Genomic DNA, 16,270 nt, shown 5'->3' on the forward strand with positions numbered 1-16,270 from the left:
AATTACTATCATGATTTTGTAAAATGTTATAGTAGTCATTTGGTATAGCCTCGCGGGCCAAATATAATTACACTGTGGGCCAAATTTGGCCCGAGGGCCATAGTTTGACACCTAGGACATTGAGCCACAACAGCTTGGCACCCCCCTCCTCATGCTGGTCACAGGCATTCCATTCTTCAAGCAGCATTTGTCGCAGGTCAGCCAACGTGGTTGCGTTGGTCACACTTGCACGAACAGTACGCCCACGTTGACCCCACAAGTGTTCATTGGAGTTGAGGGCAGGACTCCACGCCCAAATTCTGGAGGACGCACTCTGATAAACCCCGCTCTGTGTGTCTTGTTATCTCGGAGGGGAGAGTTAGGTCCCTGGTTGTGGAGACACTGGTTTGCCACTGGTTGCAGAATCTCATCTCAATATCTAGCCGCACTACGATTGCCTTCAATGATGATGAGCCTCACACATGTAAACAAATGACGCAATCACTGTGGCTAACACAATAATATTTTTTATTTGTAATTAATATTGTTTTAACAATCAAAATTGAGCATCACGATCAATATTATTATAATGTCAGAATTTTGGATGATACTCATATAATAGAATTTTATGTCGTGCTGAAATTGCATATTTTTTTTGTAAGTTTAGTTTGGGTTAAACTAGGTCATGAACGTAAACTACCTCCTCAACCAATTCTGGAGCACAACTCAATTATTGCATCTCACCACACTGCTGCAGTGTGTCAAGCTCTAAGTGTGTGTGTGTGTGTGTGTGTGTGTTGCAAGCTTTTACAGTACTTTGACTTCCTGCGAAGTGCAGACTAATGAACAACCTGAAAATATGCATTCAAGGCTTTTTATTTTATCACTAACCTATCGCTGTCACATTAATCCACCAATGATCATACACAAATTAGACAGTTATAAAGGCTTGCTTACAGAGTTTCGATATTGATCATTAACTTAAGTGCGGTAACGCCCGACAACGTTGACTAAAGTAGCATCCTACTATTGTGATTTATGTCGAGATACATTAACTTATGTGGTCGGACATTAACTTGGTTTTCCCATTGACAAATTCATTTAAGTTATGTTTTTTTTTTTTATGTTTCCGTTTTCTCATATGTGATTCATATTCATAAAAAAAAAATTTTAATTTATTGTAAATCTTAAAGTCTAATAAAAAAATGTTAAGTAAATAGAAAAGTTGTTTTTTTTTTTCTTTTTTCTGTCGAGGTAAAGTTCGGATTTGTAAATTAATTGTCTCATGTTAGGTTTCTTGCATAAAATTGCTACAAACAACTGCCGCTCTGCCACTGATCCTCATTAGAGTTGCGGGTGAGCTCCAGCCTATCCCAGATGGTTGGCAAAAAGGCGGAGTGCTACCTGGACGAGTCACCATGATTCCAGTTTTTCCATATTTTGTCTTTCTTCAGTATATTTCATTACCAATTAAGTAGTTGATGAACAATTTCATATTCTGTTTCAAACCAACCACCACCCCCCACCCCAAACAAAATCCAACACACACACATCAGGAACTGCTTTCATCTAATTTAATTAAGTGTTTAAATGAAAACGATGTTGTGTGGTAACTGCGACATCCTCCGCCTGCCAGCGGCTAAATAGTCCTCCTCCATATGGTTGCATCCTAGCCCTGCAGAAGCCAGCGGTTCTAATGAAACCCTGAGGGACAATGAAAAGCTGCCACTCTCCTCTAGTTCCCAATAGAGGAAGAATTATGAGACTGATTACTCCCTTGCTTTCTCTTCGGAGGAGAAACCAAATGTGGCTGGTGTCAGAGATAAAACTGTCCCCAGAGTCGCGTTGGGAGCCTCGTAATGTACTCTACATATGCATCATACACACACATGCAAACACACGCAGTCACATACTAGATGAATGGTAAAAATGGTGCAAACATACCAACGACACCTACAGATGACAAATGCTACAAATTAAACATCTTAATTCAACACAAGAGACATCTTTGCAGAAAAACCAACACAATGCCCAGACACTCAACGCTCACGGTATAAGGTACACCTTTCAGATTTATTGAGATGTAATGCAAGCGTTTTATATCAACCACATCCACAAAATGAAAACGTTATTCTTCTCCGAGAAGAAGAATTTCATCTGGGTCACATCGGATTGTGCCGGTGTGCTCATGTAAATAGTCCAAACAAGCTCCTTCTGACATCGTAATTGACCATCCGTCCCCTGCCTTCTACGGGACCCACTTTGAGCGAGGTGACAGGGCTATTCGCTGCCTCGTCATATCTATGTCCTCAGTCTATTAATACATGATCACTCCGGACTGTTGTGAATGCCACGACTCCGACACTCAGCGAGGGTGACCGGACTGAAGATTTTTAAAACTACGGAACCACTTGGTATAGAGAACAATGAAAAGGAGGAATGAGGACAGTTTTGATTGTTTAGGGCAAAGGTTCAATGAAACGGATCAAAGAGGCTGATGAAGACTGAGAATTAGTCTCGATACGTTTTTCTCATGCCGATAAAGGAAACTTTATGTGAGCTCTTTTTCGTTTTATGAGATATGAGATTATATTTCAATGGCGACATTTATTTTCAAATAGAAAGAATTTGATATGGGAGAATCAAAATTAAAGTAAAGAATATTGGCTTTGTATCAAGGCTGGTTTCACGGATGCGAGGTGTGATTTACCTTTAAGCCACAGCAGTAAATACCAATGGTCAAACCAATAAATCACATGCAAGTATGTACAGGCATAGCACAAAACTATGCATGGTAACATTACTACTGTACTGATGATAGGGCTTACCAAATTGAGATGTGCTGGATGGTCCACCAATAAAATCTGTCACCAAAGTATGGGCTCTGAGCATGTCAAAGTCTCAATTTTTTTTTTTAAGCCAGTGGACCGTCCAAACAGTGTCCCCACTATTTAATTTATACTAACTACACCGTGTGTTGTAACATTTAAACATGAACTACTTTAAATTTATAAGTCCAACTGTCATTTTAATGACATTATATACAATACAATACAACACAACAGCTGGAGCTGAAACTAGGCGCTTTCTATATGGTGTAAAATAAATTAGCGGGAAATTAGCGCACAAATTAAAAGACAAATATACATATAAATATATTTAATTAATATAGTGTATATATATATATATATATATATATATATATATTTATTATAATTTTTTTTAATTTATTTATTTTTAGTACGCCAATATGAAATAAACAACATCATTTGTTTGAATGCAACCTATATCTAAGGAGTTTTTTAACCTACAAAATCCATAGTTCCTGGACTAAGAAAGTGATTAAAAGAGACGGATGCGCTTCTTGCAGTTTGTGATTCAGTCTCACAGTTTCACACTTGAAATCCAGCTGGCCAGACTTGTATGCAGTGAGTGAAATAAATCAAATCAAATCAACCTGGCTTTTTTTTTTTTTTGTGCACGTGCATATGTGTGTGTGTGAGCTTGTGCGTGAATGTGTGAGAGAGAGAGCGAGAGAGAGAGAGAAAGAGAGAAAGAGAGAGAATAAAAATCAACATATTTTTAGCTTCAAGTACCCGGTGAGTCATTTGAGCCCCGATCTCTCCCTACTTTCTCTCCCCCACCCATCCCTTCTGTCTCTCCTCTTCCTCTTTTTTTTTTTTATTATTATTTCTAAGGCACAGTCGCAGTGGCAGATGATAAGACAGAGGAAAGGAAGAAGAAGCAGGAGAACCAATCTTTATGTGACGTCTATACTTTTGGGGTTGTGCTATATGCGTCATTTCTTTTACCATGACACCTCAGCATTATTCAAATAAAATAACACTGGTTGACAACAGAAAATCTTCACCTTTTCATCACAAATTTAATGCTAGCCGTGTTATTTCAACTAATGTCACGTCTACCTCTTTGAAATTGCGGCCTTGTCATTATTAGCATCTCTCCCATAATGTTATGCAACATTTACACGTGAGTAGGGCAAAAGTGAGACGCCTTTATTGCCTGGACAAACAGCTGAGAGTCACATAGCCAAGAAGTAAAGTCAGTGCACAGACACACAAACATGGAGACATATATGCATATAAACAAACATATAAACAGATGAGGCACTGCAAACACACACGGGGCGAGCCCCGTGCTGCCCATCATGAGCAAATACGAAGTGACAAAAGCTGGCAGACAGGGTCGCAATGACACTGATGCATGCATAAGAGGAGAGCGCAGATACGCTGTGAGGAATATGGCGTGTGCACGCGCACACACACGTTGAATACTGTGATGCACACATTCGCTTCCCAGCTTTTGCTTCCTCTCCTTTTCCTGTTTCCTCTCATGCATTGACTCATCTGCTGTTGTTATTGGAACGCGACATAATCAGGATTGCAGATTGGAAGGACTCGTGTACATGCAAAACACGAAACACAAAACACGATACACTGTATTCCAGCAATCAATCCCACACTAAACCCTTTTCAATTCTTTAAATTTACACACGCACACAGAAATGCTTGGGCAAGTACGAGCACACAAACACACTGAGGTAATGGGTCAGAGGAGGTGGGGGTGGGCAGCCCTGATCCTGGCAGAGAGAAGGAAATCGGCAATGCAACTCTAGGGCTTATCGCGGAAAGAGGGTAAGACCATATCTGACACGCCAGCATGCCGGCTATGTACACACAAATGGAGGGAAAAAGCAGAGCTATAGTGCGTGGGGGTGTGTGGGGGTGTGGGTGTGTTTGTGTGTGTGTGTGTGTGTGTGTGTGAGCCGAATGCATATGTGGTGAGGTATCCCTTTGCGGTTATTTTTAAATCTATCCCAGCATGCATGTGGAGGTCACTGATCCTGCTGCAAAGGTGTCTATTACCAATGGCGCACTCCGGGATCACATGAGCGAGCGAAAGAGCAAATTGTTGCGGAAAGAAAGAGGCGGAGTCAGAGAGGACGTTTGAAACATGGTGTGACAAGGGGATGAAGACAGGAATAGATGGTGACATGTTAGTCTTGGAAGAAATATGCAAATCACAGGCAGAAGGTGGGAAGAGCATAATCGCAATGGTCGAGTGAAACATGACATTTGGGGGATCCGTTCTGGATCAGACATGCTGCTTTTGACATCGCGGCACATTTGGAAATGTTGATCAAATTGATCTGATAATGTATTTCTGGCTGATCAACGTGGTTCTGTGAACGGCTTTTGAACGATCTTTCATTTTTATATTCTTAAGAGTGCCAGCTTTTGTTAAGCCTCCAGGAGAAAAAAATAGCAGAAAAACACAGTAATTGAGCTTTTGTAACTATACAACGTGGTCCGTGACAAAAATGAGTTTGACACCCCTGCAGTGGAAAATAACAAGATTTTTTTTTCTTACAAATTCAGTTTCATATTCCAATTCAATTTTTGATACCAGGCCACAGTACAATGGCCAGAGACAGAAGCCGTTGCTCCACAGCAGCATGAAGGCATGCCAGGAGTTACTCCGCATTCTGATCCCTGGGTCAATTTATTTGTGACTGATTTAAATAAGTGCATCAAATCAAATCCAATGGAATAAAATTGGTCCAGTTTCGACAAATATATATATATATATATATATATATATATATATATATATATATATATATATATATATATATATACATATTTAAAGAAAATGCCACATTTACAGTAACCTACATTCGGGTCCACTCATATTGCGAAATGACAACAAGAAATTCACCGCACATGACTTCATGTCCTCACGAACCAGGCCAGAACATATTGAATCAAATTTGAATCCCACTACAATGAACTGAATCGAATCGTTCTATTCGAAAATGACCCTTTCTTGAATCATATTGCACCCCATGTATTGAGATATAACTCGAATCTTTCAATTGGAGAGATGCACATGTATATGTACGTGGACGTGAGGTAATGTGTAATAAAGTGTAAGAATGTACCTGTACATGTACGTACGCACGTATGTGCATATGTAAGCCTAAAGCCTGCAAGCAACCAGGCCAGTGGCTACAATTACAGCGACAGATCTGAAAGAACTGGGTCGGCTTTGTGAGAGATCTGCCCCTGGGATGCCAAGACCAGCCAGTACTCTGAATCGATTCAGAACACATGTGCACGCGCACACACATGAGAAATATGCAGCCCCTTTTTTGTGCGCAAGTCATATAAAAAAAACATGATTGAGGTAAAAATCACGGTGATTCTATGCCTCCTCCTTCCTACAAATACATACTTTCTCTCTATCAGAACCCAAAGCGCCATCATCCAGGGGCTGCAATATTCACACTTTAGGCACGCTTAACTCGGCTGCACATGGGACGTGTTCTCCTCGAGTGCCACTGCGCATGTTTGTTTGTGTCGGCAGCCTACCTCGGGCAGAGAGCTTCTTGGTGTTGATGATTTTGGCCGCATACTCTTGACCAGACGAGATCTTAACGCACCTTCTGACCACAGAAAAGGCTCCCCTGGACAAAACAGTATCAAAAATTGGTCATGGTGGAATCTGTATCATGAACAAGGCAGAATTAGAAAAGGAAAAAAAAAAAAGAAAAATACAACATTGATTTTTTTTCATCGGGAGCAGGGGAGTCACCGCAATCCAATGACATAATTTATGTTTGGTATTATTTTTAGTAACAGGTATTATCGCTGTCAAGTAAACAGACGTCACACACAGCCGCAGCTTTCGGTATCTGCACAATCTTAAGGTGACATTTGGACAGTATAATCAGGTAGACAAGTGCAAGGCGTATCAGTCTACTGTGATATTTCTGACACTTAGTTTCGCATCATGTGAAGAAATTAATACTAGAAACACACCTCAGCAGAGGTAGACGGTCAAAGCCTTCTCTGCTGGCCTAACATAATCAAGAAATTATTATCATATTCTTCACATTGATGTCATATCATGTTCTAGTGTAGTATTTTTAAGTGAGAGTTTTTATCCAATCAGAATTCAGCTAGCTCATGTTGCCAGGCAGATTTCACAATACCAGGCGCACGCACTCTTCGTTGGAGGACTTCAGATATAATCGTGCGGGAGTTTTTTATTTTTTTTACAGTAGATAAACAGCTGCAATAGCCAATCAGATCACGAGTTGATGACCGTAAGTCCTTCTCGCTGGCCTTACGATGAAGGTGATGAACCCGTTTTGTGATTGGTTACTCACTCGTGAGGGGGCAGTGCTATGCAAAATCAACACACCCGGAAGTCGTAACTTCAACCGTTTGAAAATTTAGTTTCATTCAATTTAAAATGTATTTCTTTTTTTAACCATAATACCAAAGAAGGGAAAAGTGTGGATTTAATTGCAGATACACTTGCGAGGCAATTTTCAAGACGGACCTTTCAAGAGAAGCTCGGTCTTCCAACAGTCACTCCGAACTATGTAAGTGTCTTTCTGTAAATTATTTGTCCAGCTATGGTGTCATAAATGATGGTGTTATGAGGGGGATTTATTCAAGTTAGACTTCACTGAAGGCCTAGGTGTGAAATGCAAAATTCTGACATTGTATGTTTTATGACAGTGCTCAAGTTATAGCGCAAATGGATAATAGCTTTTCGAATCCAACAAGGGGGAGAAAAATGGGCAGTGTAATTCAACCTTCAATGGCACCAGGAGCGATGGGTAGTTAGCTGTAGTTTTAGATTAAGCTTGATTCAGTGAGCCTGTCAAACTTTATGAAGCGGCGCTCAGCTGCCACGGGGGATTCACCTCTGAGTTGGCCGAGTTAAAAATAAATAATTTACAGTCGCATTTCAGCATCGCAAAGGTGTGCTTTGTAGGTGCCGCGCAGCTGGTTTCATTTCAGGTGCACAGCGTCCCAACGGATAGGGAGGGGGGGGGTGTAAAATCAGACCATTAGACCAGACAAAGGTGGTTAGTAAATGATTGCAACGAGCGTGTGCTGTCATGCTGATTGGGGCACATGCGTGAAGACCACCAAAAAGTAGGTTAGCTATATTTGAGGGAGCTGCATCTCTAAATGCAGTCTTGGACAGGACTGCCTGCCTCAGCTCCTCTCAGCTCGTCACACACACAAAGCATTTTGCTATTCATCCTTCATCTCGGTCTGTGCACTTTCCCCTCCCTTCCAATCCAGTCTTTTCCTCCTCCGCTACGCAAGACGTTTTCGAACCCCCTGACCAGAAATATCAGAAGAGGACATTTGAAACCCGTGGATGAAGGTGATCGGAGTGTTTCTAATAGCGTTCACCTCAGGTGACAGCTAGGCAAATCATTTCTGATTGTACGACTGACTTATGTGCTGAAGTACGCTAAAAATACATTGTGATGGGGGGGGGTATGTGTAGCTTGCTATATCGTATTCTGCTAAGTGAGCAGCTTGCCACTAAAGCTTACCTCCATTTTATAAGGGATTTGGTGAAGAAATGTTAAAAGCGTAACATGTTACATAACGCCTGTACTTGTCTACCCATGAATTCAGTGTGAAGAGCCGTGTCAAGTGCATCTGCGTGTGTGGCTGAGCTTCGCTTGACAGCAAATGTTTTGGTGACGGAAAAGCTATCGAGACAAAGGCATACCAGGAGGGGTTAGGAGACTTCTATGAATGCTTCTGATAGACGGGTACCGTCACAATATGTAAAACGCGCCCACGTGGCTTGAAATATTTTGCTTTGCTTTAGTTTAGGAGAGGTAGGGGGAGAATTCAAGGTTATCAGCTTTGTAATGTTGTTGTTTTCAATCCATCCTCAGATGATCCATCCCGACCTGCATCAGAAATTCTGCCTTTATAAATAAAAATACAATACCACCTTAGAGATACACCTCTGACTACATTTTCCTTGAGGAACATTAAGAATCCTTAAATTGATTCAGTATTCCATCCTTTTGGGCTTCGACACGCGATTAAGCACGCCATCAACCAAATTCTCAATGACCATCTGATCAATTATTAGGTTCATCATCATAAGCATGCTGCAAGTTGAAAATCTCTCGGGATTCCTCACCACTGTTAACTAAAACTGCAATAATTAACTGTCATTCGATTAAATTATCTCACCACAACACTATAGCGACATACGGAGTTTCGAGGTTACGATCCACGCAATGGACTAGTTTGTGCGGCAGCGTGAGAATATGCCATTATGCTGCGTCACAAAAACATTTTGTTTTATATTCATGACTTAGATGAGTTTCCCGTATATACGTTCACAATTATGATTTCATGACTATGTTATAAGGTTAGACATATGTAACATAACCTAAATGTCACAAAAAAGCAGCTTTAACTGCTTTTTTGCCTGTCACTAAACATTGCTAGCATAGATACGGTTAGATGAACAAAGACGAATTATTTCTAGTAAACACATTACAGACCAATTCAGTGAAATTGGATGATTTCCCATGGCACACCTGATGATCTCTCACAGCACATTTATGTATCATACATGGAAGCTTTTAGAGCTGATTGGACTTCATTTTCATAAGAAGTATAAACTTTCAGTCTTTAAGGCTGGGCGGCGGGGGGGTTATGGATAGAAATTGCTTCATCTCGCTTTGCACACACTGAGAAAGGAGTGCTTGGGCAAGTCATCCGTGAATGACCACACATGCACGTTGAGGGGTTTGCTGTTGTGCACAAAACAATAATTACATCTCTTCTATGAGGATAGGTGTGTTGGGTTAGATATTATATATTTTTGTCATTTCAAGGATGTATGAAACCAAATCTGACCATTGCACACATGGGGACTAGAGTATCAATATTTGGGCCGAATTGGCCGTGCCACAGTAAATACCGGCCACTGTACATGATGAGGTAGTGACGTTCCATATTGATGCAAAGGACATAAAAAGGGCTTGGAATAAAATGTGGGATTAAGACGAATGGGATGCTACTGAACATCCCTGCATTAAACATGGCAATGCACTTCCCCCGCCCCCTACACCCACACGCGCAATCACGCGCGCGCGCACACCCACACACTCATGTTCCTCGTGTTCCATACGCACACGCACAGTCATTCACGCACGCGCTTTGGGGAAGGAGGGGGGCTAGGAATCTGTGTCCTTAAACCAACGCGGCCTATTACGTAACATGCTGACATTTTAATACAGCAATGACGCAACATGATGATGATGATGGTGATGATGGTGATAATGATGATAATAGTGATTGCTTACTTCCCCAGCTCCTCAAACAGCTGATATTCGTCGGTAAATCTCGTGCAGATCGTTAACGCCATGGTAGAAGGGGCGCCCAGGGGTGTATTCTCTCTCCCTCTCTCTCTCTGTCAAACCCACCACACGCAATCGTCCGGTTTTGTCGTCGAAGCTGCCAGTGAGCGTTTCATGCACGCACGGCGCTCATCTGCAGGAGGTCTGATGATGAAGAGGAGGAGGAGGAGGAATAGGAGGAGGAGGAGTGAGGAGTGAGGAGGATGGTTGGTTGCAGCAAAAAATAAAAAATAAAAGCGCTCCACTTAGAACGAGTGCACTTCCGGTGGTATGAGTAGCCGCGGTGGTGTTATTCGTCGTCTAGTCGCGGACGCAGCATGTTTTGGCGCATTTCGGTGACAGCGTGTGGACTGCGAGGCTGGTCTCTTTGCGCGCACCACTGCACCGCACTAGCGCACCTACCCCCGGCTGTGCTCTCAGTCCCGCCCCTTCGGCCGCAGAACTCTGGCCGCACACACACATAATCTTTACAGCCCAGACGCCTGTGAAGTAGATGCACCATGCATGTTGTCTTGGGCATTATTAAAAAAATATATATATAAAAAAAAATAAAAATAAAAACAATTATTCATTCATAACAGTAGAACATAGGGGTGTGATTAGACGGAGAGCTGTCACAAATAAAGGGATTGTGGGCTAAGGCACAAATCACAATTTATTTTTCATATCAGGTTTTATTGTTGGTATCAAATTGCGTGCTTTTTTTTAGCCGTAAGCGCTTTTTTTACAGCAACAGCTCTTGTGAAAGCACCATTTAAATGAAGATGTATTATTGTCTCCCGAGATCCTGTACTTTGCAATTACGCCCTCTAGTGGCAAGGTGCAAACAGCAATAGGGGTGAAATCAGAGCTGTATTAAGTGTATAATCTTTCAAAACACCATGATATCATTGCATAATTGAGATTCTAGATTAACATTTGATTAGATGCGTAATGACCTGCTGTTATTTGTGTTGCTGACTGTCATTTTTGAATAGTATTCCCCTGCTATTCGCGGAGGTTATAGATTCAGCCCAACCGCAAATGTGAGCAAAAAAGTGTGCATGTGACACGCTCCACCCACCCAAAAAATGGCTATATTAATAGTTCAAACCGTGAACTCTGATTCCAACGCAGTTTCATATAATTTTACACTAATTTCAAATGACCCTTTAGATGAACAAATAGCTCTCATATTATTTGAATTAATAAGCAAGACAACATGAACATATGCACATATGGCGAATACTCTTTTCTAACATCACAAACATTTACACAACTTTCTACTAACAAGACTAATTTTGCTCCTCTCAAACATTCAAAAAATAGTTTCTCAGTCAAGATGTACACTTCAACATACCTCTTGACACCAATGTACTCGTTTCCAGGTTTGGTGCCACCTTGTGGCATAATAGGGCAGTTCTGAATGAGCACGAAGCAATAAGAAAATAGCTGAAAACAGGTACATTTGTGAATAGTGATTGGGATTAGTGTACTAATTGAGTATAACCGCTTACCTAATCCAGGGTTGCACTGGACCTGAAGTCTATCCCAGTTGACTTCAGGTGGATTACACCCTGGACTGGTTCCTTGTCAATCTTAACTGGTCGTCGGTCAATCACAGGGCACACAGAATGAGACAGAATGAATCATCACTCCATCAGTGAGTTGCACTATAATAATTACAATCAAAGTTGTCATTAGGAAATAAGGTCCTGTCATTCACTGGCCCTTAGAATTGAAACCATTTCACCCCACCCCACCGACCCCGTTAAGGCACCCCTGGTAATAAAAGAAGGAAGAAGAAAAAAGAAGGGAAAATATTAGTTCAATTTGCCCTCTACTACTAATTCAACTTCGTCAGTTCAACCCATGAAAATGAGTGAATGTTTAAAATTAATTATTTCTTTGCACTTTCTTTTAAAAGGTTTGTGAGCTAAATGATTTTCATTGGACAGTAAGAAATTAATTGAGGGAGCCACAACAAATGTTTGCACCATGTTGAACTCAATCACACGCGAAGAAAAACGACAAATAACATTTAAACTTTGTTTTTTGTTTTTTTATTTTTTTCATCAAAAGGGAGTAGAAAAACGGTACAAACATTGCAACATTTAATAAATACATTAAATATGTTGAGCATAAGTTAAAGTAATAATAATAAGAGTTCAAAGCAGCTTAGTTCAAGTGAAGAGGCTGCAAAACAGACTGTGAGTGTCCAAACACATGCATACTTGAAAATAAATAACATGTTTGATACAAACATGATGTTTCTGTTGATAGCTTCAACAGTTGTTCAAGTAAGCCCTTCTCCTCTGTCACTTGGTCAAATCAACACTTTTCGGTACTTGTTCCAAGTTTTCATAAAACCAGCTCGTGGAGCGGTCACCCCCTTTGGATGTCTCTTCAGCGTCTTTTGCTGCTGGAAAAAGAGAAAAATATGTTTTTTTAGCTTTTTCATTTCAGTTTACACTCACAGGACAGTTTGTTAGGTACATATTTATGATCTTACAAATTGTGTCTTTTAGTTTGAACGATTTAAAGTATTACAGCATTATTTTTATCTATAAAATGCACATTGTGACCATTTCCTCTTCATGAAGACCGCATTTTTGATGCACCTCTTATATTGGATCTCATCGGATCGTGCAGGTGTTACGCTATGAATATTTGTGTTAAAAGTAGTTGAATAGATTTAAACTTACTTATTAAGAATCCTCTCAATGACGCGCTTCACCCAGTGAGCAGCGGGGTCAAGGCACACCTCCTGGCCAGTCTTTTTAAGTGTAGCACTGCAAAGCAAAAAAACAGAGAAGCCTTCAGAACATGCAGACTTGGACGGATGCTGACCCCAAAACAAGGTTGTTGCATCTTTGAGAGGTCAGATGAGCAACAGAACTGTGAAAAAAAATCCTTACATGATCTCGGTCTCCTTGCAGTGAGAGTTGGCTGGAATCAGCTCCACTTTCTCGATGTGGCGGCCGATGGGTCTGCTCTCCGTCTGGATGCAGCGGCAGTGCAGCTCAACTCCCAAACTTCTCAGAGTCATTCCTGCAAGGAAAAAGGGGATCATTAGGATAAATGCAACAGCTGAGGTGATCATCCACGACCAGTTTGAATGCGGTGCCGAATCTAAATATGCAATTGCAACAATTTTACCGCTGAAGTGAGCTTACCTTCACTGATCACCACAGAAGCCAGCAGGACCACCAAAGCGCTGAGGATCACTTTGCTCATCATTTTGTCGTTCTCAAATTGTATAATAGCTCAAACTTTCAAATGGAAAAAGTTGCCGTGCAAAAAATCTCGCGGAGGAAGTGACAATGCGGTTTGTTGACTTGTCGTCCTTGCTTTTCTCTCCTGCCCCAAGTTGCTTTGAGCTCTGCTGTTCGAATGTAGTGCTGAAGAAGAGAGTTCCTCCTTTTATAGAGCCTCACATGAGTCACCTCACATGTAGATGTTGCGTAAACTGGGATTGTTGGCAGGCGAGTGGGAATTTACAACCAGCGCGGCAAGTAAGATTGACAAGTTAAATGCATGAGACACACTCGTGGATCAGTATTTGTCACAGATTCAAAAAAAAAAAAAAAACGTTATCATTTAAAAAATACAATGGCTAAAATTTTGTAATCTGGCAGCATGCATGTGATTGGAATGATTGGCATGTTTAAATCTTTTGGAATTTGCTGTTGCTCAGAGCCAGATTTGATACTAATTCATCAATGACGGACTGATTCACAGGTGACATTTCAGTCAAAGGTGTGCTTGATATGAGAAGGCAAGTGGCTTTCCCAGCATTTCTTTACTCTTGTACTATTTTATTTGGACCGTCCTACAATCAACACCATAACATAAAGTTGTACTAAATGCCAGTGATCCTTTGTCCATTCACCAGCCACAGCATCATCCATGTCTGATGAAACCAATAAAAGAGCAATCCGGCTTTCAAAGGAATGAACACTCAGTTTTCACTGACACTGTCATGAAGCTCATCTAGAGTCATGTATAATAAAAATAGCCAGATAAAATTGTATTCTGAATAAATAATATAAAGCGAGGGAATGCAAAGATGTTTTTTGTACATACTATTTTAATATTGACAGCAGTAAACTTAGTGTTGGTCTCATATGGCAGTCAAATAATAAAAATATGACCTGAAAAATGCTGTCTAGGTTTGACGACGGCTACAAATAGATTTTCCTGCATGCACCATACAACAACGGCACATGGTGAAATGCGCTATATTAAGTTTTATTGTATTGTATTGTATGGAAACAGAAACTATTCGATTCAAAGAGAGATTCTGTCATATGAAGTAGGATATGTTTTTTCTTTAAAGTTATTTGAATATAATTTATTGTTTAGTCTACTCCAAGTTTATTTGGGACATTTTGTCAAACACGTATAGGTTCAAGTGTTTCTTATATGATTTAATCTTTAATCTGGGTTAAAATCGAATCCATTTCACCAGCATTAAATAGAATAATATATCATGAGAGACAATCATACATTGAAAAGTCACAAAGATACACACCAATAAAAACTCTTTAATAGGTTAACTTGAATGGAAATTTTTCAAGACAATCTGAATGCTTTTCAAAAAGCAAATGTGCTTGCTCAAAGTTGGTGCGTAAGATAATTGTGTCAGTTCACTGTTATAACAACTGAAGAGTTAAGGAAATAAAACAATAATACGATTTTTCATTTTATTTAAAGTAATTATTTTCATTAAAATTCAAATTTATTAAAAAAATATTTGGACATTTATTGGAATGTTTGCAACATAGCAAATTCACAATGAAAATTATCTCTTCAAATAATATGAAGAGGCTGATATTCATTTTAATAAATATGGTGTAGAATCAGGGGTCTCAAACTCGCGGCCCGCGGGCCATTTGCGGCCCGAGGGATGATAGTTTGCGGCCCCCGCCTTATTATGAAAGTTTAATGTTCGTGCGGCCCGCGAATTTGATATGACAGTGTAAAGTGCCAGTCTGTAGTCATAAAGCTTTAATTACAGTGTAATTAAAGCTTTATAACTACAGAAGTAGGCCTACTCATCCCAGAACTATGGTTTATGCTTAGGATCTCTGCTATTTGACAAGATTTTGATTTGATTGACAGGAGACACATGCGCGAACAGGATGTGCAGTCTGACGGAGCTTTGCATCAGCACTAGCACAGACGGGACTAATTATAAAATGTAGGATTACCTGGTCACAGTGGATAAAATTGAACCACGGATTATTGTTGGGCACATCTTCAGCTTTAAAACGAGGGTAGGATTGTAATTTTTTTCCGATGTTTTAGTCGGGGTTTGATTGATGAATGTTCCACTCATGTTCAGGACAATTCATGTTCAGAAGAAGATTAAAGAACTGTTAATACAGACATTTGACTCATTATTATTATTATTATTATTATTTATTACTGATTAATTTTCTTATTAATTCCTTATTTATTTTCTTATTAATTCTTTATTTATTTTTAAATCTTATTTTGTGTTAAAAAATAAAAATAAAGACATTTGAGAAGATTAGATTTTTTTGATTTTTTTCTTGCGGAAAACCTGATGCGGCCCAGCCTCACCCAGAGTCTGCCTCTAGTGGCCCCCAGGTAAATTTAGTTTGAGACCCCTGGTGTAGATGATTGCACATGTAATGAAAAGTTCACTAAAATGTGACGATACAAATAGGGTGACATTATACGACATCTGATGACTGATGACGATGGCTCTGCAACCCCAAATGAAGTAAAAGTTTCCTGTTTGGCTCTACGACTGTGGTAATTACAATTACCTTTAGGCTCCAACGACATGACAAAAGGCCATGGAAAGTGAGATCTGACGCAAACGTGGCAAGCTGAGACGTGTAAGATCACAGTCATCAAAGTTAGCAGTGACGCCGCAACAGGAAGTATGGCGCAACCATTGCATTGGTGATGTATGTACGCTTCATATTAGCTCAAAGCCACGAAAAACACGATGTGGTTAAAAAAAGGGGAAGAGAATTTTTTTTGTCATTTCCTTATTGCATGTGAAAAATAAAAATGATAATAAAGGAAGTCGATGTGAATGTCTCATGAAGA

The 16,270-nt window shown here is 40.1% G+C and overlaps 2 protein-coding genes across 15 annotated transcripts in view; both read right to left on the minus strand.

The window, feature by feature from the left end:
- camk2d2 (calcium/calmodulin-dependent protein kinase (CaM kinase) II delta 2) overlaps window positions 1-10,600 on the minus strand; it is a 33,324-nt gene extending 22,724 nt beyond the window's left edge. For 5 of the 12 annotated variants that reach the window (XM_088303335.1, XM_088303333.1, XM_088303334.1 and 2 more), the window contains exons 1-2: window positions 10,151-10,600; window positions 6,372-6,466 (exon numbers count right to left, since the gene is read on the minus strand). In XM_088303335.1, coding sequence (XP_088159461.1) covers window positions 6,372-6,466; window positions 10,151-10,212 — 157 coding nt within the window. In that variant the 5' untranslated portion in view covers window positions 10,213-10,600. The remainder of the gene's footprint in view (window positions 1-6,371; window positions 6,467-10,150) is intronic. The other 7 variants (XM_088303336.1, XM_088303343.1, XM_088303339.1 and 4 more) reach the window with 2 other exon arrangements.
- Window positions 10,601-12,252: 1,652 nt separating this feature from the next.
- Window positions 12,253-13,715, minus strand: cxcl8a (chemokine (C-X-C motif) ligand 8a). Of its 3 annotated transcripts, none has more exons than XM_088302203.1 (4): window positions 13,360-13,715; window positions 13,102-13,234; window positions 12,889-12,975; window positions 12,253-12,602 (listed from the first exon to the last, which is right to left on the minus strand). In XM_088302203.1, the coding sequence occupies exons 1-4, from the start codon at window positions 13,421-13,423 to the stop codon at window positions 12,590-12,592; spliced, it is 297 nt and encodes a 98-aa protein (XP_088158329.1). In that variant the 5' UTR covers window positions 13,424-13,715; the 3' UTR covers window positions 12,253-12,589. The 3 variants fall into 3 exon arrangements, with proteins under 3 accessions (XP_088158329.1, XP_088158328.1, XP_088158330.1); XM_088302202.1 differs by having other exon boundaries at window positions 12,253-12,605; window positions 13,360-13,708; XM_088302204.1 differs by lacking the exon at window positions 12,253-12,602 and having other exon boundaries at window positions 12,885-12,975; window positions 13,360-13,714.
- Between the last annotated feature and the right edge of the window lie 2,555 nt (window positions 13,716-16,270).

This window comes from Idiotropiscis lumnitzeri, chromosome 8 (genome assembly GCF_059441095.1).
Source record: "Idiotropiscis lumnitzeri isolate Australia: NSW breed Sydney's pygmy pipehorse chromosome 8, RoL_Ilum_1.0, whole genome shotgun sequence".
NCBI lineage: Eukaryota > Metazoa > Chordata > Actinopteri > Syngnathiformes > Syngnathidae > Idiotropiscis > Idiotropiscis lumnitzeri.